Genomic DNA, 23,874 nt, shown 5'->3' on the forward strand with positions numbered 1-23,874 from the left:
AGTGTTAAGTGAAGCCACTAAAAAATCAGTGGTGCTCTGAATTATGCATACATAGTTATGTAAAGCCCTGTGTCCTGCCTAACAGTTTGTCATGTGTTTTGTTTTTCAGATTCCCTTCTATGAGCAGATGTGCAAGGGAATTCAAGCAGGTGAAATGTGCGAGAAGTTGGTGGGATACTCTGCAGTGTACAAAGTCTGCTTTGGAATGGCCTGCTTCTTCTTTTTCTTCTGCTTGTTCACCATCAAAATTAACAACAGCAAAAGCTGCCGAGCTTATATTCATAATGGGTGGGTATTTGATTGTTTAATTACCTCTTCTGTTTATCGGTTTGTGCCGCTTACTTTCCAGTTGCATGTAGTACCAGGCAGGAAAAAAAAAGTTTGATGTCACTGCTGCTGTCAAATGTAATGCAGTCAAGTGCAAACAAACTTAAACAGCAATCAGTCAACAAAAGTTGTTTTTTTCTCTTGCTGGGCTTTAAATAGAGATTTTTCATGGTACTTGTTTTGAAGACCTCTAAGTCCCATTATAATCAGATGATATCTTTTGTTTTCTCTTGGCCAGATTCTGGTTTATTAAGCTTCTACTTCTGGCAGCGATGTGCTCAGGAGCATTCTTCATTCCTGATCAGGACACTTTCCTCAATGGTATGTGCTTCTCATTTTGTTATGCTGCTACATTCTGTACTACCTTGAGGGTGGTTTTAAATCCTAAAGGTCTGATCAATGTGGGTATGGCTGTACTTCTTCATGTAAAGCCAGTATAGTCCAGGTACAGAAGGGATATTTGGAGCTGTTTGTGAGCACGCACAAAGATTAACCACTCATTGTTTGTGCTGACCACAAGCAGGCCAAGAGGGTAGGTAAAATAGCTGCAGTGCTGTCTTGCAAATTCTTTAAGAAGCAGAGACCGCAGTGATGTGACAGAAATTGTTCTACTGAGAGCACAGAGACGCATGTTAGCGTGGCTTTTGCAGGTAGCTCTGCTGTAGCACAGCAGCTGGGGACCATGCTATGCGGTGAAGTGGTACCATGCTGATGGTAGGAAGCAGGAAACCCTCAGTACCATGAAAGAATGTGGGATGTCACTATCTTTCAGGCTGGTGATGTAAACCTAGTAATGTAAAACTAGACTTCCCATGGCCTGTTGCAAGTGCCAAGCCCAGAGTGCTATGCTCAATGCATTTCCAGTTTTAGAAGACGCTCTGGTGCTGCTCAAGCATACTGGTGCTGGGCAAGTGTTTAAATGCCATCTCTATGTGTTACTTCTCAGAGGCCTCTTGGGTGGCAGCAGAAGTCCTGGTTATAATACCAAGATGAGTTTGTGCTCTTTTGTTTGCTAAGCCCTTAAGCTCTTTGGTTTGGGCAGGTGAAAAGGGGTAGATTCAGTCATGCAAAATAGCAGTTGTCTGTCAGCCACCTGCTTCCACTGAAGCTCTCTGGGTGTGCATGTTTTCAACTCCAATCTTCTGTGGATGTTCAGAGGGGTAAGAGGAGGGAGTAACACAAGGGAAGAGAATGCAGTGTACAGATGTACTACGAACATGCTGCTTTGGGAAAGTATGGTAAAAAACACTTGAAGTAAACCACTGAAGTTTACTTCACCTTCATGCTCTTACGGGCTGCTTGTGTTTGGTACTGGTTCAGTTTGATACCCCAGATGTGAAGGGGTCCTTATCCCTGTTTCTCTTCTCCTCGAAGACACATGATGGCTGTCTGTGCTTGCCCTTACTGGCTGATGAGTGCTTAGTTTAGAAAGATGCAGTGGTACAGTGTGTTACACTCATGAGCAAGCAAGACTCCCTGTCATCTTTGTGAGTGACTCTTTCCATGGCAAAAAGTCATCAAGAATTCAAGTGTTTGGGGAAGAAGTGAAACAAGATTATTTTTTTTTGTGCTCGTTAGACGACTGTTTCTCAGTTGCAGTCTAACCTAGTGTGGAGATTCAGCATAAGAAGCTTTCATCCCTAAATTAGATCTCAATTTTTCTCTTTAAAGCCGTATTCTATACATCCTGCTAAACTGTCTTCTATGAAGCCCTTAAATTTGAGCTTTATAGAGGGTCTGAGCATTGTGTGGTTTTGTTTTCTCTTGGTTTTCCCCTCCTATCAAGAAACCTGCACTGTATTTTATGCTTAAGAACATTCTTAGACCATTCTGTCAGTTTGCTTGTTTGTTTGTTTTTTTATAAAAATGTAAAATTTTCTTCCCAGGCTTCCTATACTTAGCATTTTTTTAATCATGGAGGAGGGACATTATATGCTAGGCTTGTGGGGGCTGAAGCACTAAGTCCACTCTGCCCATGCTAACCTTATCTATGATGGATGTATAAAATATGCCACAGTGTCCTGCCTGTGGCAATGGGAGATCATAACTGATAGTCTAGATGTTTAATTACTCACTGCATTGGTGGTCTGCTTTTTCCTACACCACCTATTCAAAATACACAGGCACACCCTATTTTTAATGTATTTTTGCATGCTAGCTTCTTACATCCTTTTTTGGTCCTATTTTGTTTTGTTTGTTTGAAGAGCACCATGCTAATCAAATGGATTTTTTTCATTTAGCAAAACCAGACAAGTGGCATTTTTGCTTGCTTTCTGACAATGAACTTATTGTACAGTTGAAAAAAAACCTCTCTGCTTCATCTGCTAAGGGTAGCGTATCTGGGCTGTTCTGTTAGTCTGTTCCTTTTAGACAAGCTAAGGTTTTTTTTTTGTTTGTTTGTTTGTTTGTTTGTTTTAAATCTGGAAGAAAAATACTCCATTAGCATATGGATGAATTTTGCTAATGTACTTTCTCAGTCTTCACTGAAATCAGCTGCATACATGTACCTGGATTTATTTGTAGGCTGTACAACAACACAGGCTGATAAACATTTAGATAGGTATCGATATTTTCTCAGAGACTCCTGGTGTTGCACACAAGGGATTTGTTGTCCAAATTATTCCAGCAGTATAGAATAGAGCATATGTAGGTCAGTGGTTAAGTAGTCAAATAACCTGTTTTAAAACTAGTCAATGAATACCAAGTGTTCTGGTTTCTTTGGGAGTGGCTCAGGACAGCATTTGTAAACAGATGAGCCTCGCCTTTATTTTTCTGTGGTATTAGAATCAAGGAAAGTAATTGCCCTTTTTAGAACTGGGTTCCAATACCTTGCAATTTTAGGGTTTAGACTTCTAAATGCCTTCAGGCCTGCTCTACCCCCAACCAGTCACAAATAAAGGCTTCAGTATTTTCTGCCTGAATATAGTAACTTTGTCTCCACAAAAATTTTCTAGGTTAGGGAGTCTCAAATGTCCTTACAGGTTTATTTTGAAGGTGTAGTGCATTACAAGCTGAGTTCAACATCAATCTTGAGGTAGCTCAGCTGATGTTTTGGATGAAATCTCTAATCACCTGTTACATCTGTGGGCTTGAGATATTTGAGCTGTGTAATAGCTTCACTTGATAGACTTAATTCCATTTTCTCTCAAGGGAAAGGTGACTGCAGTTTTACCTATTTTGTGTCTCTCTGCCTTGCAGCCTGGCGCTATGTAGGAGCAACAGGAGGTTTCCTTTTCATTGCTATTCAGCTCATCCTGCTTGTTGAGTTTGCACACAAGTGGAACAAAAACTGGTATGTGTTGGGCACGTAATTATTTGTGTAATATTCTGATGGACTCCTGAACAACACATTCCTTGGAACAAAGGAACACAGCATTTAAAAGTAATGTGGATATAATTTCTGAAAGAAGATACTTTAAAGTTGATATTTAGATCTGTGCATCTTTTTTTTATACACTGTCCTCCTTCCCAGGTGGAGGTGTTTCCTCCTTATTCTACTCTGAACCTCAGTTTAACCTTTCTTAACCTTAGTTGTTCTGCTTCTAGTAAGTAGTAGCATGTTGGGATGCGAACATCACTTATTTTAAGCTGTTCCAGTTTTGGATGAAAACACAGCTGCCAAGAAACAAAGTGGTGCAAGAGAATAAAACTGGATTTGCAAAATGTAACAATGAAACTGTCTGTATGCAGTGGTACAAACTGATACATCCTGTTTTTTGATGTCAGCTTAACGCACGTCAAATGACTTATTTATTTATTTGTGGTCACGAGAACTGCTATGTTCTCTCCAACTTCTTTGTTTTCATCTAAACATGCAAGATTCCATTATCAACCCACATATATCATGTTTTGGCATTGACTTAATTTGTTTGATATTATCGCCCCAGCCCTTAGCCTCTCATCATGCATTGAAGTATTGAAATTGTTCTCCCACATACACACAGGAACTCCTACCTCCATACAACTTGTCCTGTCTCTCATTTCTTCCCCTACAGCCTTTGCTGCCTTCTCTTGTTTCACTTAGCATGCTGTTAGGAAAGGTTTCAGCAAGCCTTTGGGCTTTTTTAGATACCCATTTTCATGTAGGCAGTGGTGAGATCTCCTTATATGACAAGTATGTGGATGAAAACTTTCCAGCAGCAGCAGCATGTAACACCATCAGTCTCTACAATAGATATTCTTTTCAAACAAGCCATGTTTTCACAGAAAAAAAACAATGCTAAGGAACATTGCTGTCAGTTTCATGGGAGAAACCTTGCAATTACCTGTGTTAGTGTAGTGATACACACATGCTTCAGGAACATAAGCCCTGTTTTTTGTGTTTTATATAAACTGTTCAACTATTAGAACTTTATTTTTTAGGAAAGGGAGATAAAGATAAGGTGCTTGTCTCTGTCTCCCCAGGACTGCAGGTGCAAACCACAAGCAGATGTGGAACGGTTTGCTTGCCCTGGTCACTCTCGTCTTGTACTCTGTTGCTGTGGCAGCCCTGGTCCTCATGGCTCTCTTCTACACACGCTCAGAGGGCTGCATGTACAACAAGGTCCTGATCGGTGTCAATGGTGGCCTGTGCCTCTTCGTGTCACTGGTAGCCATATCGCCCTGTGTCCAGAATCGTGAGTCTGCTGACCTTTTCCTCCTGGTTTTTGGGTACTTCTATGGTTGTGTGCCTTGAGGAATCAGCTATGTTCTGGGCAGAAAGACTCGTGATAGCTCAGAGCTGGTGCTGCTCTTGTCCCTGTCCCCTTATCTACAGTTTGAAGTGCTGTTGCTGATCAAGTTGGCTGCTGGGTGAGAGTTGCTGTGGGTGTGCCATCAGCCACTTATACTTAAAGAACACTCAAATGCTGATGTCTGGTGATGTGTTGAGGAGTTTACACAACTCCTGCAGCAATAACAGTTGAGACAATGGCTGTAAAACCCTTTAACCTCTGTTTTAGCATTGCTTTTTGGCTGCTTATGATTTACCATCTGTAAAGCTTGGGTCTGAAGCAGCTGACAGCAGCGTTTCATGCTTCTCTGGTGTGTTTTATGTATGTTGTTAGTATCTTGCATACATTGGACCTGGAAATAGTAACTTGAGTGTCTCCAAAACAAATATTATGGGCAAATAAAATGATTATGGCAGCCTGTCAATAGCTTTTGGAAAGCTGGTTCTTTTGGCAAGAGCAGAGGGGTGATTCTTTTCTTATGTGGGAATCTTTAATGCCTTTCTAAAACAGTCAGTAGAACTAAAGGACAGGCTCCTTTCTCTTTACCTGCCAGAGGAAACATATCTGAACTGCCTCAAAGACTTATGAACTGCTTTAAGTAAAATGTAAAAGATACTCTTCTCTTCTGAAAGATACAAGTGTGCTTTTCTTTAAGGGATATGAATTTATTTTTCAGTCTGTTAAAATACCCACAAAAATAATCTCTTGTCCTCTTTATTCAAAAGGCCAGCCCCATTCTGGTTTGCTGCAGTCAGGAGTTATCAGCTGCTATGTCATGTACCTCACTTTCTCAGCATTATCCAGCAAGCCACCAGAAACCAGTAAGTTACCTTCTGCTTTATGTAAATCCTTTGAGACATGCTATGTATTAAAAGCAAGGCAGCCTTTAGCAAACCTTAGCAGTGAGGAATTTAGGAGTGCTGGTTTTGGTCTGCTCTGGCCTGTGCAAAAGAAGTTGCAGATAATAAATTTTTGCAGTATTTGAAAGACTGTGCAATGTATGCTCTCCCTTGTACCTTGAACACTTTGGTCTAGGGGAGTTGCAACTCACTGTGTGTGGGTTGCATCTCTTGCACCAGCGTCATTCTAGTTTGTTTACTACTGATAAGTTTCCCAGAGCCCTGCATTCTGTCCCTTTGTATGGCAAGTGTATGTGCTCATACAATAGGACATGACTAAATACATAACGTGTTTGGTCACATGATGGGAGTAGAGTTGGGACAAATGGAAATGGCTGTTATATGCCTCTGGAAGAGGTTTGGTGACCAGCTCTATCCAGAAGGTTACTAGGTCCACCACCATTAGTAGGTACCTTGCACCCAGGTAGCTTTGTTCTGTTCTTGCTCTGCTGGCCATCAGAGTGGTTACTAAAATTGCTTGTTTTCTCGTACGATTGTTTCGCTAGGTAGCCTTAGCTCTAGGCTCCCTTAGTCTCCTGATGGAACAAAAACTTGAGTATTGCTCATCTTTCATTATGAAAGAAAGCTTTCTGGGAAAAGACCTGGAGTTATGCTGCGGTTGTTTGAGTTGACAGTGTTCTTCAGCAGAGTTACCATACTCCACACCTTCTAACAGTTCACACTGCAAACCAGAAGCAGGGAACTTCCCTAGTGTCTTAAGTCCCTTGTGGTGCAAAAACAGATCAAGACTACACGTTCAACTCAATTGGTGTCCTTTTCCCGCATAATCATTGTAATCATTATATTCACCTATTCGGACAGGGAACATGCTTTTCACTAACAGAAGATCTCTTATTTCAGATCAGTAATGAAAAAAGACCTCCATTATTATTGCTCAGCTTTTAGTGTTGAAAAGCTGAAGCAACAATAAGTAGAAGTACATGGGCAGGAAGGAGAAGTTTTATAGACACTTGCCCAGAAGAAACGGGAGAGAGGGGAAGAATGTCTTTCTCACATTTGTCTATGTGAACATAGACACATAAACAAATGTATTCCAGAGCTAAAAACAAAAAACAGACTGTTTTGGTGGAAGATTTACTTATGTAACATAAGCAGCACTTTCAAATGAACATAGAAACTCATTTAGATGACATCTGAATTACTCAAAAGATTCGACACAGTCTAAAAGAAAAGAAAGTGATGTATGATATTAAATCATTGGTTTTGTGTTATTTCATACTTGTGACAATCAAAGCTTTCAGTAGTTAAGTGAATGCTCTGATTCTTCTGGTATGTATTGCAACTGTGATTATTGCCTTTGGCAGAGTTTGCTTCAAGCATGTTGTCTCAGGCTCCCTGCATTGACTGTTCCTAATTGTCTTTGCTCCTGTCTTCATAATACTTACTTTTATAATGCCTTGTGTACTTTTTACTGTGGCACGTGCTGGAGCTGACACTTACTAAAGTGTCCCATACCTTGTCACTCAGACTTGCCACACGCTACCTAGTGTTGACTCGTACCTTAAGCAGGGACCTCCAAGTAAGCTGTCTCACAAACTAGGCCTGAAGAAAATGTAAGCTACAAATACTTATTTGCAACATTAAAAAGCACAGTTGCCAATGTCTTTAGAAGGGAAAGGCAAACAAAAGGAAATTGCCGTTGAACCTGTGCTTATCGCAGTGTGACTTTGATTTCTGATGCCAGACTTAGGTAAAAGGCCTGCCAAACAGCGGCCTGCCTAGCTGCTGTATCCTGTGATGGGACATAGTTGGGGGATTCTGCCTGTCTCCTGCCAAGGTGTTCCCTAAAGGCTTGTCTTCCCTTCTTTGCTCCTGGCATTACTTTGTCCCTGTCATCTGCTGATAACGCTGTTTATGCAGTCCTACATAGAACCAGGTCAGGGGACTGATTTCAAGTTTATTTTTAACCTGGGTGTAGCCTTTGCTGTATTTTGCCCTCTGGCCCTCCAAACAGTTATGCTGCCCCAGTGGGGATACAGTGGAAGGAAAGAGGTGATGGGAACACAGCTTGCTTTGAGTGGTGTTGGCATGAAAATCTCTTGATTTGAGATAAGGGGCAGCTGGAATAAGCTCCTTTGGGGTGATGCTAGACTACTACTCTGCTTTGGATCAAAGCAGACGCCAAAAGGCCAGACACATCTTGGAACATCGACTAAATTGGTTTCATTTCAGGAACCTAGAAGTAGTATTTGCTTAAATGTTAAAGTAAAATCTTGCCTGCAACCAATGCATCTCTTTGTGTTTGGTCTTCTGTATATCTGAGAGCAGGACAGCTACATGCTACTTCTTTTTTCTGACTATTAATTTCATAGCTGTCCTTAAAGCACATCTGCAGCCAAATAAATTTATAGTATCCGGTGCATACTATCTCAGTTTTATATGGCTTTGTAGTCTTGCATGAAGGGCTGGGAAACTTCCAGCTTTTTATTTCTTAGTTCACAAGACAGTCTCTTTCCTTGTTTGTCAGCTCTAGTCACAGAAGAAGCTCTAGTACCCTACTAAGTTGCAGTGTTTTCCCCAAAACATGTGATCTGGCAGGTCAGATTTATAGAATTTATTCTGTATGACTTTTCTAAAAGATAGATGGCAACAACTGAGATATATCTACCCAGTGTCTGAAGTAATAAAACTATTTCCCTGAATATCTTTACTCTGAACAGTCCTTTGAAATGCATTGAAATGAGTATTGGTAACTGTTATTTTCATTTCATTTTTGTTTTGTGAAGTCCTGGATGAAAACAATCAGAACATCACAATCTGTGTACCTGAATTTAGTCAAGGCCTGCATGGAGATGAAAACCTGGTTACGGGTCTGGGTACTACCATTCTCTTTGGCTGCATTTTATACTCTTGGTAAGTCTGGGGGTCTGCACTTAACCTTACTGTAAATGCAGTGTCATCAAACTAATGAAGGCTTATAGAAGTTCTCAAGCAGACAACATCATGGTGAGAAATAAAACTGAGCTGGAAGGTTCCTATTCTCCTTAATTTCAGAATGGTTGGATTCTCTAGCCAAAAATGTCCAACAAGATAATATAACTTCTGAAACAAATGTTTCATTTCATTAAAACCAACTAGAGCAATTCACAGCTAAAGGTGGAGAGAGAAAGCTTCCAGATGTCCATGAAGGCAAACAGTCTCAAGGAGCTTTGATTCTGCATCTAATCTTCTCTTTAAGAGTTACACCATGCAGTTAGGTCCATCTGAAAAAGGTATCTGAAGTTTCTGTAATGTCCTGGCAGAGGCTAAAGACTACTTGGGAGGGATTATGCCTTCCTTTGAACAACTGATGAGTGCAGGACTACTGTAAGGATTTACCATCAACGTCTTCCTCTAAAATCTGTCCATGGCTGTACACCATGTATTATCTCAGCTTGGACCAATGAACTAAGCCATACACTGGGTGGAAAACAATTGCTGATCATAAAAACATGATGTATTGCTGTTTCGACTGCATGGGTTGTCAGGAACAGTACTGCCTGTACTGCAGGTATTGGAGCACGTTCTGCTTCAAGTCCACTTTGGAGCTGATGTGCTGAGACTGTAATAATTCTGAAGTGAATGTGAGAGGTTTTTTGAAGAGATAGCATGGTGTCTCTTCTGCCATCAAATATGGATATTTGTTCCATTTAGTTCCTATATCAAATATTGGAGTGGTTGCGTAGATCTAGTTCACAGCAGAACAGCATTTCCAATGTAACAGGAGGGTGTTTGGGGAATGTGGATGGCTTTCAGGTGGCCTGCTGGAGAAGTGCACCATGTGTCTGAGGAGATGAGGGCCATCAAGGGGAATGTTCTGACCTATTGCTTACTAAGGATGAGTGTGTACAGCAAAGCATATCACACATCTCTTTGTGGGTAATGGGAAATTTTCTTTACACATCCTGAGAGGGGAAGGCTGGATGGCTAAGAAATATTTCTAATCAGAAGAAACTAGGAAGGATTCCCCCCAGATGGTTACAGTCATGCAGGAAGGTGATTTTCTGCAACTGGAACACTGACAATAGCGGTTGGTAAACTACTTCTGAAAACTGACTCCAGCCAGTGACAGGTTTCTTCTCTGGCACAGCCTTTAGAGAAGCATTTTATGAATACTGCACAAAATTGATGGCTGTGAAGTTAATATAAAAGCATTGGTTATGCACAGCAGGGGAGATCTCATTTAAAATGCAAATTGGAGTGCTGAGCTGTTTGCTGGTGTCTGCTGGTGATGAATTCACTGCTTTCCAGAAGCGACCTACTTTTAAGGTTGTCTGAGTTGGTCGGTGGCTTTCTGTCAGGCTGGTTTATACTTATGCAGAAGAAACTTTTCACATGTTTAGTGCTTGATGCTTAAGCGTGGGAGTAGACTACTTATGTTTCCTGTGGGTGTGAAAAATCACCCTTCTAGGCTTATATTTATGCCAGTATTCTGACTCAATCTTCTTCTGCTCCTAGTTTGACCTCAACAACACGTGCAAGCTCTGAGGCATTGAGGGGAATATATGCAGCACCTGAAACCGAAGTGAGTTCTTGCTTCCTCCCACATTATTTCTGTACAGACTCCCTTGTGTGCTTTCCTTGCTGTTGTTTTCATGGCTAGTTAATCTGTAATTACGTAAAAACAAAAGGTTGTTAGCACACGTGCTACTTGCCTCTGGGTCTGGAATTGACAGAATATTTTTTCCACACTGGCCTTCCTGCAGCTCTTGCTGGTCCCTTGGCAGTGCCTTTATGCAAGAGCAGCGAATTATTTCAGTACAGTTTACACAGCATTGTATAAACTTCCTGTAAATCTTCTGCTCCTCATAAGCTTATGTCCTCACATTCAAAGAAAAAATCTGCAGGACACTAAGAAGCTGTCTAGATAAAGAAGTTCTTGAACACTTTAGATCCCGATTGCTTTTGGTTTTGCAACAACATAACAAGCATGTATGATCCCAAGATCATCTTATTTTTATTTTTGTACATAAGTATTTAATTTCTTTCTAGTTATATCTCAAATTTTAGTTATTTTTGGTCCATGTTTTCCTTCCTCAGCACAGTTCTTCATTCTACCTGCCTGTTAATTTGGCATGCTTGTCCAAGCAATACCCCAAATACTGGGGAAGAAAGTGCTTTTTTTTTTTTTTTTTTTTTTTGGTATGTAACAATTACTCCATACTTAGGCTTAGTAGTGTCACACATTGAGTGTGTGCTTGTGTGTGGAGGATGGATCTGCATTCCTAGCTCACTTTTTGCTGCTGTTACTTGCACCTGCAGTTTGATTAAGGACTGAAAAATTGAAGCTAAAAGTTTAAGTGTTTGTGAGAATACAAAAATGCAGAAACATATAATGAGGAACTTGCTGTTTGTAGCAGCTGGACAGGAGGAAGGAAAACGCATTTAGTCTTGGGACCATATCAGGGGCTGCGGGAGCTTCTCCTTACTTCTAGCAAAAGCACACAAGCCATGGCTTCATAGCATCACCCTATGGCTTCATGGCTGATGTGTGCCCTGCTGCAGGAGGGGCACAAGCAGGGTGAGCTGCTGGATGTGGCCGGTTTGCTGGGAAGGTCTAGCTCTTCTCCTGCCACACTTGCCAGTGGGGTTATTTCTGCACCATTTGGTTTTAAAGAGCAGTACAAGAGCCACTGAATGTTAATGTAAAGAAATGACTAGCAAAGAGCAACTAATTGCATTCTGATTGTTTTCTCCGTAATAAAGAGCCTTTGTCTTCCCAAACATGAATATAAACATAACTTAGCAGTTACTGGTGGTATACAGAAACTCTTTCAGTGTCCATGCTGAAGACAGCTAAGCGTGATGAAGGGCTAGTTGTATGTGTGCCAGCATTGCTGTTAGCATCAGCATGTGTGCAAGGACTTAATTTCTGACAAATGCAACTAATTAAAATGTTTGAGGGAACCCAGGACTTGCTTCAGAGTCTTAATACAGCCAAAGGAAAACTCAGGCTAAGTGTGTTAGGTGAGGCTTAGTGTAACAGTGGAAAGAGCATGTTAACCCACTGAGATGCGGAATAAAAGCTTTCCTTAAACTCTCAATATAGTCTCTTTAAAAAAAAAAAAAAAAAAGTGAGCTTTTTGGCTTTTCATGAATTTATGAACCCAGTGAATACATGTAATCAATCATAGGTACACAGGGTAAAAACTAGTTTGTTTCTGTTGGAAACTGTAAAAACTTAGTATGTGATTTTTGGAGTTCATTGTCTTTACCAGATCACCAAAAAAAAATAAATCCTGGAGTTCAATTTCATCAGAACAAATGATGTTGATGACACAGTACAGAACGTACTGACTTGTACAGTGGTCTGGTGCAGAAATGCACCTAGTTATATATTTATTGCACTGTCTGCACCGTTATTCCATTTACATTACCACTCAACACAAGGAGTGTCTGACCCTTCAGCAATTTCAGCTTTCCCTTTTCTATCAGTTAGAAATCAATAATGTTAATTTAAGTGAAACGGTAAAAACCACTCTCTGCTTGTACTCATTCTGGCTCCATTTCAGCAAAACCGTGCAAAGATAAGTACATTTCAGAGTTAGGTGTTTATTATTCTGATTCCCAACCCATGCAGTAGGGTTTTACAAGTTCCTTGTATCTTTGTTTCAGTGGAGTATTTATTTAAAGAGCACTTAGATGCAAGTCTAAAGAGGTTAGTCCCCTGTGAATTACTAATGTGTAACCACTTTATTATAGTTTTTCTGCCATTTTATCACAAATTGTTTGAACTGTAACACTACCAGTACTTGACCTTGAATTATATAAAACGAATAGAGTAATTATTAAACAACAATTAATTTACTCCAACTCTTACTGAGTAGGTTTTTCCAAAGCTTAGAAACTGCTGTTATGAACAATTTGGCAAATCCTAATCTGAGGTTTGTGCTGGTTGGAAACACAAACCAGACTTTTCTAAATTAGTGCCTGTAACTTAGACATAACAAGGCCTCCTCCACCAACTGTTCTGCTTCTTTGCTCTTGCACAGACTCTTACCCTTCCTGTTGTTTATTCCACAGGTAGCTCGTTGCTGCTTTTGCTGTGTGCCTGATGGAGACGGTAATTACATTTGCACTACATGGTTTATCTAGCTAGTGGCTTCCAGACCAAACCAAAGAGAGTTAAGGACACAGCCACAGACAAAGCTTCTTGTATCGCCTTGTTCTGTAGTGTGTCAAACCGAAGCAGCTGCAGTACTCAACGTTAGACTAGGGAAGAAAGTAAGAGACATAACAATACCGTTTTAAAACAAGAGGCAAGTTAATAATTACTTAAAGGGTGTCTTGTTAATGCAACATACAAGGAGTAATCTCTGTTCGTTGTATGCTTGTGGGTGTGACCAACTGTGGGATTTTTGGCTCAACAGTGCTACAGGGACTCCAGTTCAGGAGGGAGTGTCCTGTTTGCAGATCTGGTACAATCAAGGATATCAACCTGTACTTGCCTGGAGAATATCCTACAGGTAGAGCAATATAAATGGCTCAAATGCTCAAAAAACAGCCAGTAGACCAGGAACATGATGCAGTGCAGCGTTTCAGTGGCATTAGTGTTTGTTTCGCTAAAGGGTTAGGTTCAAGCCCCGAGGGCAAGAAAATGTTTGAGTATTGCTCTGTATTATGCTTTGCTGAATCACACTGTAGACGTGTTGCTCTGTTCTTCATGATGCCAGCTGATGTTTTCAGTTCTCATTAAATTTACAAAAGTTTTCTTGTTTCCTGTCTCTTTCAGCTGATGCTGAAGAGCACACTGAAAAAAGAGGAGGCCAGACTGTGATTTACGATGAGAAGAAGGGCACAGTGTACAGCTACGCTTACTTCCACTTTGTTTTCTTCCTGGCTTCACTCTATGTAATGATGACAGTAACCCACTGGTTCCAGTAAGTGCATTTCTTTTAAAGCTGAAAAACTAATGTCTCTCCCATTGAGAGGAGATATCTGAATGGGAATGCCTGCCATTCGTGTGTCTCCTCTCCTAAGTAAAAACCTGGGAGAGAGGATGTAAGTGTCTCCTGGGGTACTTTTGAGCAAGGTCTTGCTCAAAAGAGTAGCTCTCCTTTACTTCATGGCTGGGATAACCTAGTTGAAGTCTGTGACCCACCTAGAAGAAACAGGGGATGCTACAATTTGAGATAAGAATGGTGAATTTATTGCATTATTTTTTTTTCCTTTAACAGCTATGAAAGTGCTCAAATTGAAAAATTCTTCACCGGAACCTGGTCCATCTTCTGGATTAAGATGGTCTCCTGTTGGGTTTGTGTCTTTCTATATTTATGGACTCTTATTGCTCCACTGTGTTGCCCAACCAGACAGTTCTCGGTATGAACACTCAGAAGATCCTTCTGCATATTTACTTTTTTTTTCCTGTTACAAATAAAGTACAGCAGTCACTTTGTAATGAGGAGAAACCTATTGCCCAGTTACCGTAATATACCAGGTATTAACTTTTTAGTCAGACTAAAATGACTGAAGACATTTTTTAACCTCTTCTAATGGCCAGGAACAAGTGTTGCCCAAGGGGATAAATCTGTTCCAAAATTTTGTAACACTCATGTGTATAGTATGGGAAATTTGGTTGTTGCATAAACTGGAATAGGTGAAATACTTTTCAAATAACTGACAATCTTTCTCTTACTTCATTGATAAGAACAGAAAAAAATATGGTGCAGATGTATCTTCTTCCTGTGAATGTTGAATATCTTCTAGCAAAATGCATTCCTTTTTATACTCTGATTCACCATGTCTTTAGCAATGGTAATTTGGATTGCTGTTTTTACAGCCTATAATTCTTGTAAGTAGCAACCAGATAATTTTTTCCAGAAAGATACCTAAATACTTCTGTAGAAATAGAGAATATGCAAGAATTTGACTGCCAAAGCATCTTCTAAAAATTTTAAAAATGTTAAATATATTTTAAGTTATTGTATACCTAGACTGAGAAAGGAATGTACCATTGATGATAGAGTATTTATCCTATTTTAACTTAAACAGGCACCTAAATATTTTAAGTAACTCAGAATTGGTCTAGTTGTTAATAAAAGGAGAGTTTTACACACAGATTCTTAAATGATGCTTTGCCAGATTAAGATTAGTAACTGTAAAGTTTGTGTACTGTATGGGGATTTAATATGGTACATTCTTTATTTGGAATGTTTGCTGTTGAGAAAATGCTAATTACCGGAGCGCTGCCAGTTGCTGTTGGCTGAGCACTCCGCTTTTAAAGTCACTTTTCTACCCTGCTGTCTCAGCCTGTTCCTGAAAATCTCCCAGGGTCTTCAGTTCTGTTTCTATTCCTAATTTGATAATATTTAAAATGCAGTGGTAGTCAGAAAAAGGACTATAGTATATCATCTTCCTTTTCTGCCTGTGCGTTGGTTGGAAGGTTTCTTCCTAACTGCTATAATTCTATACCCTCTGTTGATGTTCATTTTGCTGTTGGAATGGGAGATAGGCAACTGATTAATTCATGGAGACTGAACTTCTTTTGGAGAACTCCTATTCCAGACAGCAGGGAAAGCAGCCAGGAAAGCAAAACCAGAAAACACAAGTGTGACAGCAGCTGCCTTAGTGCAAATGACTGACTTGACGATATTAAGCCCTATTATATCGCTTTTGTTTGCTTCAAGCAGATGATTTGGTGGTAGAACAACAGCTCAGCTGCTCTAAGTGCTGAATAAGTTTGAACACACTTCAGTTATCTACATTCCAGTGGGAAAAAATTATGACTTACATTAGTCCCAGAGTCTTTCTCTTCTCTCTCTGTGTATATATATACATACAATGTGAAATGTGCAGGATATAAACAAAATCAACCAATTTAGCAGGGTATTTTTGTTGGTTCTTTTTTTCTTTTTATATGGTTGAGCCTTAAATCCTCACTCAATGCTTTCTACAAAACAAAAGCACAACATAAAGGTCAATGAGATGGCCAAAATATTTGCATGCCTTATTTGTTCTGTTGCAATAACTGATAGCTAAGGCACATATGGTGAGTAATCCTAAAATGCAACAAATCTCAGCTCTGCTCCTGTTTCCTTTGACACTTTTAGCTGACATCTTGCTGTGTTATCCTAGGGCTTCTGTCCTGCTTGGAACTTGCTAGGAGTGTGATCCTCCCAACTCCAAGCACTCTTACCTTGAGCAAAATCCACAGGTTTGTAGTCCTGCATACTTGTATTACCTACCCCAGTGATCAGGACTCAAAATACCTCTGGTATGAAGTCTGAGGAAAAGAGGAGTCTGCTCAGAGGTGAACCCCTTGCTCTTCTCATTATTTTCACCGAGGAAAAAAAAAAAAGCATTTGAAGCTTATCTTTGATGTTGAGTTAGAAGTACAACCAATAGCTCTGGAGGTGGTGGCAGGCTTTTGTCATTGCTTTTGCTCATGCTCTGAGATCCTGGTCTGATCAAGAGCTCTGCTAGCATGGGGTCTGTCAGTATCCCCTCGTGCATTTGGAGTCTAGCCACGTAGATCCTGCTGCAGCAGGGAGGCCTTTGTTAATGCACATGCAGGAAGCGTTTATCTGCCCCATCTCCAGGATAAGAGCTTATGGGCTGTGCAGTGATGAGGAACAGTTGCCTCACCTAACTGGCAGCAGTTATCTGACAGCCTTGATCCAGAGCTACGACTGTGAGCTGCAACTGAGACGGTCCAGCTCCTTGCCTCTCGCGTGGTGAATGTGAACGCTGATCCCTAACGTATAGAGGCTCCTAGGAGTGGCCTTCTCGTGTCACGTATGCTATGGTATGAGAAACCAAGCGTGTTTTATTAAAATTAGCATTGGTTTTTGTAACAGAACAATCTGGGAAAGGAGCTCTGCAGAAGAAGGCATGTACGACATCTTATCTGTTTACAAAAATGTTTATTTTTGGTAGGTAGCATCTTCCTACACAAAGACTCAATGTACCTCCTTGTGCTCATGTTTTTTGTAGTTTGTATTTAGGGAAATAGGTTTTGCACAGAGGAAACAGGGTTGTAAGAGGAAAATCCACAGTGAGACCTGAGTCTGTCCTTATTCACAGCACTTGTCTTGCTGAGTTGTTCCTTCATCCATCCCTTCCACCAGACCTTAGATCTCTGCAGGTATGCACAGGGTTGGAATTCTGACTATGCTGCCTCCGATGCTTTTGAGCAAACACTGTGGAAATGACCCAGACAATAATTATTAGGACCTGTCTGTCCATGCTGAGACCCCTGGTACAGCTGTGGGTCTCCAGGCCTTTCTACGGCACTGATAATCGCTGGCACCTCGGTGCACAAAGCCTCTGGCTCCTCAGTGAGGCCCAGATGGCCTCCTGATGGCCTCACAAATCCTGCAGCCTTAGCATTTGTAGTGAAATCTGTACTGTGAACTGCCCACATGCAACTACTTCATACAAACCCTGGGCTAGCGTCTAAGATTCCAATGTCCAAAACGTACTTTGTGAACAGTTGACACAAACGGGCTTTTATAATCTTTTTAACAAGTGCCTTTGGACCTACTGCCATGAGAGCTAGTAATTCAGGTGGCACTGGAACTGGAAAGCCTGGGCTGAGCCTGTGACTCGGTGCTGCTGCCTTGTACACGACACCGGCGCGTACGAGGTGCGGCGATGACCTGTGGTGCATGTGGAAGACCAAACAATTGTGCTTGGCAACCTGCTGGAGCAGGACTGATTTCAGATGTTATGTTGCAGTGGAAGATGAACTGGGAAAACTCACAGACAGCCTGATCATTCTGTAAGTAAACGAGCAGCTGCTGCTGACACTTACACTGTAAGCTGTCAGACTTTCTCCCCCTGTTCTGAAAGGGCAGGTTGCTCTGCTCGAGGCAGTGCAGTGTCTCCTGCACCGACACGTGCCCTGCACCATGGCTGTGCTTTGAGCTTGTTCCCAGAAATAAGACAGCAGCGCAGCACTTCTGGCTCCTGCTATTTTCTAACTGTGTGAAGTGAGGAAACTGCTGTTTCAAAGACAGGAAGACCAGAGAACATGTCCTGTGCTGTTTCCTCTGGTTGAACTCAAATGTGAACTAATGCCATTGTTTAGGGGACTTTTGGAGGAACGGTCCGTGTTGGCAGAAGCCATTTCTGCTGGGAAAATGGAGTACCATACTGGCATTTTCCTACTTTCCCAAACTTGCCAGCAGATGGAAGGTTAGGTGGAACCTGCTTGCTGCACTGCTGCCTGAGGCTGGGACAGTTTTACTTGTGAGGGCAACCAAGAGCTGAAATTGTGACTGGTTCTTGTTGGGGATAAAAATCAGTGGGATGGACTCGGAGAGCGAGTCCCTGAGCCCAGACAGCCGGACTAACAAGTGAGGTCACGAAACCTTACAAAAAGCACGCAGAGAGCAGGTGGAGACATCTGCCTGCTGCTTGCCACCCCGCTCCTCGCAGCGTGTGGCTGGGTGCTCTGGGCTCACAGGTCAGGGCTCGGCGCTTCTGATGCTTCCCTCTCTGTCCCTTGGGCGTTTCCTTTGGGGATCGAAAAGCTCATTCGTACCCAGCTGAGCTGGTGGATCCTGGCTAGGTTTGGGCCGCTTTTGTCTGAAACGGGTAATGGGGTGCTGCTGGTGTGGGCGCAGTCCAGAGAGAGGGCTCACCCCTCGCGGTAGCATGAACTCTGCACGCTGCGCACCTATTTATTTATTTATTTTGTGTTTTAGCACCTTTTTCGCGAGCCCTGGAGCGCTTTGGCAGTGTGAGCTGTGCACCTGTAACTGCTTCACCAGCCACTGGCGCCGCATTTCCTGGGCTGGGGCATTGCCAGGAGCGGAGCAAGCATTGCACTGCGGGGGGCGGGAGGGGAGCTGGCTTCTCACCACTGCATCAGGAATTTGGGGACCTGGGTGAACAGTCCACAGCGTCACTGGGATCTCTGAACAAACCGGTAACAGAATAATTCACTGGCTGGTTTTAAAACATGCTCTAAAGGATTTTATGCTATAAACCATCACGCTTTCCTCCTAAATGTGTCGGTGAAGCAAAATACTGCGAGATTGTACATATGGGGCTAAATCAGCGAGATTATCTGCAGTTAAAAAAATATGTATATCTTTCCTTCAGGGCTTTGATGCAGTGTCTCTTCCATGCAAGTTGTGTCCCCTCATTTTCCTTACCTTTCTCTCCCTGAGTCTGTTCTTTGAAGGCGCTGTAAGCCTGCTTAACTCCCGCTCTGCTGCCTGCAGCTGGGATGCGGTCGGTGCTAGAGACGAGCTGAGTTCTCTGCCAGCTTTTCTCGATCCTTGCCTTTCTGTACAAGGACAGCCTGCAGTGTTGAAGCAAAGTCCAGGATCATAGTTTTGTACAGGGATCAGCTTTCCTCTGTGAAAAATGCATCTTTTGTTTTCCTGAGGTGGCCTGCAAGTTCTGGTGGGAGGAAAACATGTAACCAGGGCAGTGGAGCTTCACTCTCTGCTTCCAGCTTTGTAAACAGCAGTCTGAACCCGGGGCTTTGTCTGACTACAAGGGAATGCCAGGGGTCAAGTGCTTAGGAAGCGTGGGCTTTTTGTGCTCTTAAGAGTTTTTGTGCTCTGAAGAGGACATGCAGCTTGGGAACTGGTGAGTCTGCGTTTGCAACATCCTCAAGGCACAGTGCAGAGCGTCCCGGGGGGAGGCAGGTACAGGGCACAGCGCCTGGAGGAGCAGCCTGGGGCTCTGGGTCAGGAGGCCTCACGCTGTGATGGCCACTTCCTAAGGCCAGGAGAAGCTCTGTAGGTTTCAAAAATCCACTTGTGTTGTTTTGTTTTTTCTTTCCCCAACCCTGGTTTAGAATCATTCCACATCTGTTCAACAATACTGTGTGTTTTTTTTAAAAAACAAAAACACTTCAGATTTATTTCAAATATGAACCAGATTGGCTCCCCCCCGTCTGCCAGTCTCGCACAGCTCGCACCCCTGCAGCACCCGGCTGTTTGCGGAGCTGCAGCCGTCAGCCCTGACACCGCTCCAGCAGCCAGCGGCTGCCAGGGCCCGCGTTAGTCAGAGTTGTGGGGTGCAGCCCTGGGGCTGTGTCTCTGCCAAAGAAGTCTCGGTCCGAAGCCAAGGAAAATTTGGGAGAGCTGTAGGAAAATAATGTGCCGTTACTCATACCTTAGCTTTATTTTTCCTCTTGCTGATACACGTCCAGGTGCTTAGATGTCGTTGGACATCCACGCAGACTTCAAGCGAGGAAAACCGATGTTCAGAGAAAATTTTTCAACTTGTCTATACAAGCTGAGAAGATACTTACAAGGAACATATGGTTCATTGTCTGTTTTTATTTACCAGAAACCAGTGGTGTTTAGTCTCGTGTATACCATGTTTGAAAACTGGATGCAAACTAGGGAAAATGTAAACAGTTTCTTAATGGTGAAGGGTTTTTAATTAGTCCTTTTCAAGGTTCTTAATATCTCAAGGGAACTCTTTGGTGTGTATGTGTGGTTTTGTTTTATTAATCTGTAGCTCAGTGAAGCGGAGGTTTGCTAGTTTATTTAACATTTTTTGTGAGTGTTGTGACCCGTATAACTGTAACGCTTTGACTTTTAAGGATTGGTAGACTTCAGAATTCTCAGAACTAAATTGTAAAACAGCGTTTGCCTTTTTAAAGCATGTTAATGGTTTTTATGGACACTTCCTTTTGTATACTGAGTGAATGTATTGTTATAGGTTTAATGTTTAATGGACCAATAAATAAAGTTTTTCTTACATTTGAAATGAAGTGCTGTGATATGTAAAACCTGAGAAGAGTGGGACGTGAGGCTGGTGTGCCGCAGCCCCAGGACCCCAACGACGCAGGCAGTGGGGGTGAGGACAAGCTGCGTGCCCGGCTGAGAAAATGTGGGCCTGCAGTGCCTTCGCTTGCCAGAGGCCACACGTGAAGCTCTGTTTTTGCTGTACAACAGTCCAGAAAGAAGGGGTGGTGGTGGTTCAGGAGCCGGGCTCTGCAGTTCCTGAATTTGGGGGCCACGCAGCAGTCGCTGTGCCAACACAGCAGACTCGTGAGCTCCGACATCCCCTGGCAGGTCCCTGAAAGGAAAACGTCTGTCGGGCTGTGACCAGCTCTTGTGGGCAGCAGTTGAGCAAGGCAATGTGTTTCGAGTCCCATAGCCAGTGGAGGGATAGCTTGGCTGAGGTGTGGGCTCAGAGGGCAAGCTCTGAGGTGGCAACCTGGTGCAGGAGGGTCAGAGCATTCCTTAAAACCACAGCCACTGTTCTGAGCCCACCCTGCAGCCTCACCTGCTCCTGCCTGGGGTGCCCCCAGCCCACTCAGACAGGACACCTGCCTGGGGAAGGTGCTCCTGCCAGGAAAATGCAAATGCACGCTAGGGAGGACACAACTTTTTGTTATGGTCTCTGCTCTAGTTCCTAAGGGAGCGTTACTGCGTTTACAGCCTGTGTACAGCTAGGAGAGGGTGGGTCGCAAGCCTCTGATAGCATCATAAACCTTAACGGTGTTTTTGCTATAGCGAGAACAGGAACCTCCTTCTCTGAGACTGATCATTTAACTTCAGTATTTCCCACTCTACATTTGTACTGGGCAGCGGCCATGGCCGGTCATTTTCTCAGGGCTACCTGTGATTTTTAAAACCTTCACCCCATTCCTCCCCTGCCTCTTTTTATTTATTTATTTCTCCCTACTGTTTACTCTTGTCCTTCAGAAAAGCAATTTTTCCACAGCCTGCAGTATCCTTCTCTTAGCTGGCCTTAGAGCTTGTCCTCTCCTCCTTCCCTAGCTCCATTTTGAAAAAGCAGGTGGCAGAGGTGCACGCGGTGTCCAACCTCACTGCCCATTGAATGGTATGGTGCGCTGGGACAACTTGTTCTTTGGGGGGCTTTTTTGTTTTCCAGTCCTTTCCTGATGGTTGCCAGTGCTTGACTCAAGGTTTGTTTCTTTGTGGTTATTGTTTGTTTAAGTTAATGATTTAGTGTCATAAGATTGCAGTACCTGTTGAGAAAGCTTGGCTTGGGGCAGGGAATGGGCAGCAGGGCCATGCCTGGCTTCGTGTGTGAGTTAGAATCCACCACTGTGGAGGATTCTGCATTTATCTTTCTTTTCTTTTTTTTTTTTTTTTTTTTCTTTTCTCTTAAAGTCACATGCAAGTCATGCACTGTGTAAGAGTTGGCTAAAACTCCCGGGGGGCAGCTTTTTTCTTTTACAGGATGTGATGGTGTACTCCTAAGTTTCTGGGAGTGGGAGGGTAGGGAGGTCTAACAGGTCTTTCAAGAAGTCTCAGAATCATTAGGGTGGGAAAAGCCCTCCAAGATCATCTGGCCCAACCCTCCCCCACCACCACTGTCACCCACTAACCCATGTCCCCACGCACCACGTCCAACCTTGCCTTGAACACCCCCAGGGACAGTGACTCCACCACCTCCCTGGGCAACCAGTTCCAATGCCTGACTGCTCTTTCTGAGCAGAAATGTCTCCTCATTTCCAACTTGAACCTCCCCTGGCACAGCTTGAGGCCATTCCCTCTAGCCTTATCACTGGTTATCTGTGAGAAGAGGCTGACCCACAGCTCCCCACACCTTCCTGTCAGGTAGCTGTAGAGAGCAATGAGGTCTCCTCTGAGCTTCCTCTTCTCCATACTGAACACCCCCAGTGCCCTCAGCTGCTCCCCACAGGACTTGTTCTCCAGACCCCTCACCAGCTTCATAGCCCTGCTCTGGACTCACTCGAGCACCTCGATGTCCTTGCACTGAGGGGCCCAAAGCTGAACACAGCACTCGAGGGGCAGCCTCACCAGAGCAGAGTACAAGTCCCCTAAAGGTAACTAAGTCTGAAAGGAGTTAAACTCCTCTAATGCACATCTTCCCACCAGTGTAAGCTGACTTGGAAAAGATACTGATAAGCAGTACCCACCTCTCCTCTAACATCCAGTTCCAGGCTGAATGCAAACTTTTGTTTCTGACACGGACCAGGTAGCCTAAATTGCCTTTTTTTCACTAGCCTGCTTAACACAGAACCCCAAATGGCAGCAAATTCAAACTATTCCTGGGAATGTTTTAAGTATCGTTAAACATCACGCACCACTCCTTAGACATTAGGGCAAATTTGAACACAACCGAAACCCCAGAATATTTTGTCTCATTTTTATTTTCACTTTTATACAAAAAAAAGTCTGACATAGTCACATCAATGAGAACAAGCTGCGGTGTGTACTCTTACAACAATCATATAAGGATTTAAAATATACTGTTTTATTGTTTGCAATAGCAATGTTAGTTTGCCTTTACTTCTTAAATATCCCCAACTCCAAATTGCTGAGCTTGAAATTCTTGAAAGTCCTCTGGAATGGTGTCTGAAAAGAGGAAAATATGAAAAACTTTAGTATCTTCCAATGAAATCAAGGAACACTTAAACAAATTGATTATCCAACTACTTTTTTTACATAACATGCCTTCTCTTTTGTTTACACACTCAGAATGGACAGGGACTAGTTTCAGTTTTAGCATATGCCACTGAAAAGCACAGACAGACTAGCAAGGCAGCGTGCGTGCTACCATGCTGGCCCACGCTGGAGTACCATCAATCTTCAGATTGTATTTATTTCCACCCAAAAACTTTGTGGCTTCCACTCTTCTATTTGTACGAATAAAAGCAGACTGGAAAGGTGAAAAGGCTAACTTCAAAAGAGGTTCTAGCAAAGTGAGGAATCAGGCTTTTCTCCTAAGTACCAAGTGATAAGACAAGAGGAAGTGGCCTCAAGTTGCACCGAGGAGGTTTAGGTTGGATATAAGGAGAAATTTCTGCACTGAAAGAGTTGTGCAGCATTGGAACAGGCTGGCCAGGGAGGTGGTGGAGTCACCAACCAACCCTGGAGGTCTCCAGAAAATGTGTGGATGTGGTGCTTGGGGACATGGTTTAATGGTGGACTTGGCAGTGCTAGGTTAAAGGAAGGACCAGATGTTCTTAGATGTCTTTTCTAAACTAAATGATTCTATAACATAAAAATAAAAAAAGGCATCGAGAT

The 23,874-nt window shown here is 42.7% G+C and overlaps 2 protein-coding genes across 2 annotated transcripts in view; one reads left to right on the forward strand and one right to left on the reverse strand.

The window, feature by feature from the left end:
* SERINC5 (serine incorporator 5) overlaps positions 1–20,608 on the forward strand; it is a 39,340-nt gene extending 18,732 nt beyond the window's left edge. The window contains exons 3-12 of the mRNA XM_082783996.1: positions 110–288; positions 566–648; positions 3,526–3,619; positions 4,732–4,943; positions 5,765–5,860; positions 8,686–8,812; positions 10,397–10,463; positions 12,962–13,001; positions 13,671–13,818; positions 14,116–20,608. Of these exons, the coding sequence (XP_082640122.1) occupies positions 110–288; positions 566–648; positions 3,526–3,619; positions 4,732–4,943; positions 5,765–5,860; positions 8,686–8,812; positions 10,397–10,463; positions 12,962–13,001; positions 13,671–13,818; positions 14,116–14,263 (1,194 nt within the window). The 3' untranslated portion in view covers positions 14,264–20,608. The remainder of the gene's footprint in view (positions 1–109; positions 289–565; positions 649–3,525; positions 3,620–4,731; positions 4,944–5,764; positions 5,861–8,685; positions 8,813–10,396; positions 10,464–12,961; positions 13,002–13,670; positions 13,819–14,115) is intronic.
* A 2,380-nt stretch (positions 20,609–22,988) lies between these two features.
* The window catches only part of THBS4 (thrombospondin 4), a 38,852-nt gene continuing 37,966 nt past the window's right edge, over positions 22,989–23,874 (reverse strand). The window contains exon 22 of the mRNA XM_082782623.1: positions 22,989–23,202. Within this exon, the coding sequence (XP_082638749.1) occupies positions 23,141–23,202 (62 nt within the window). The 3' untranslated portion in view covers positions 22,989–23,140. The remainder of the gene's footprint in view (positions 23,203–23,874) is intronic.

Source organism: Aythya marila, assembly GCF_965140915.1.
Source record: "Aythya marila genome assembly, chromosome: Z".
In the NCBI taxonomy this organism is placed as follows: Eukaryota; Metazoa; Chordata; class Aves; order Anseriformes; family Anatidae; genus Aythya; species Aythya marila.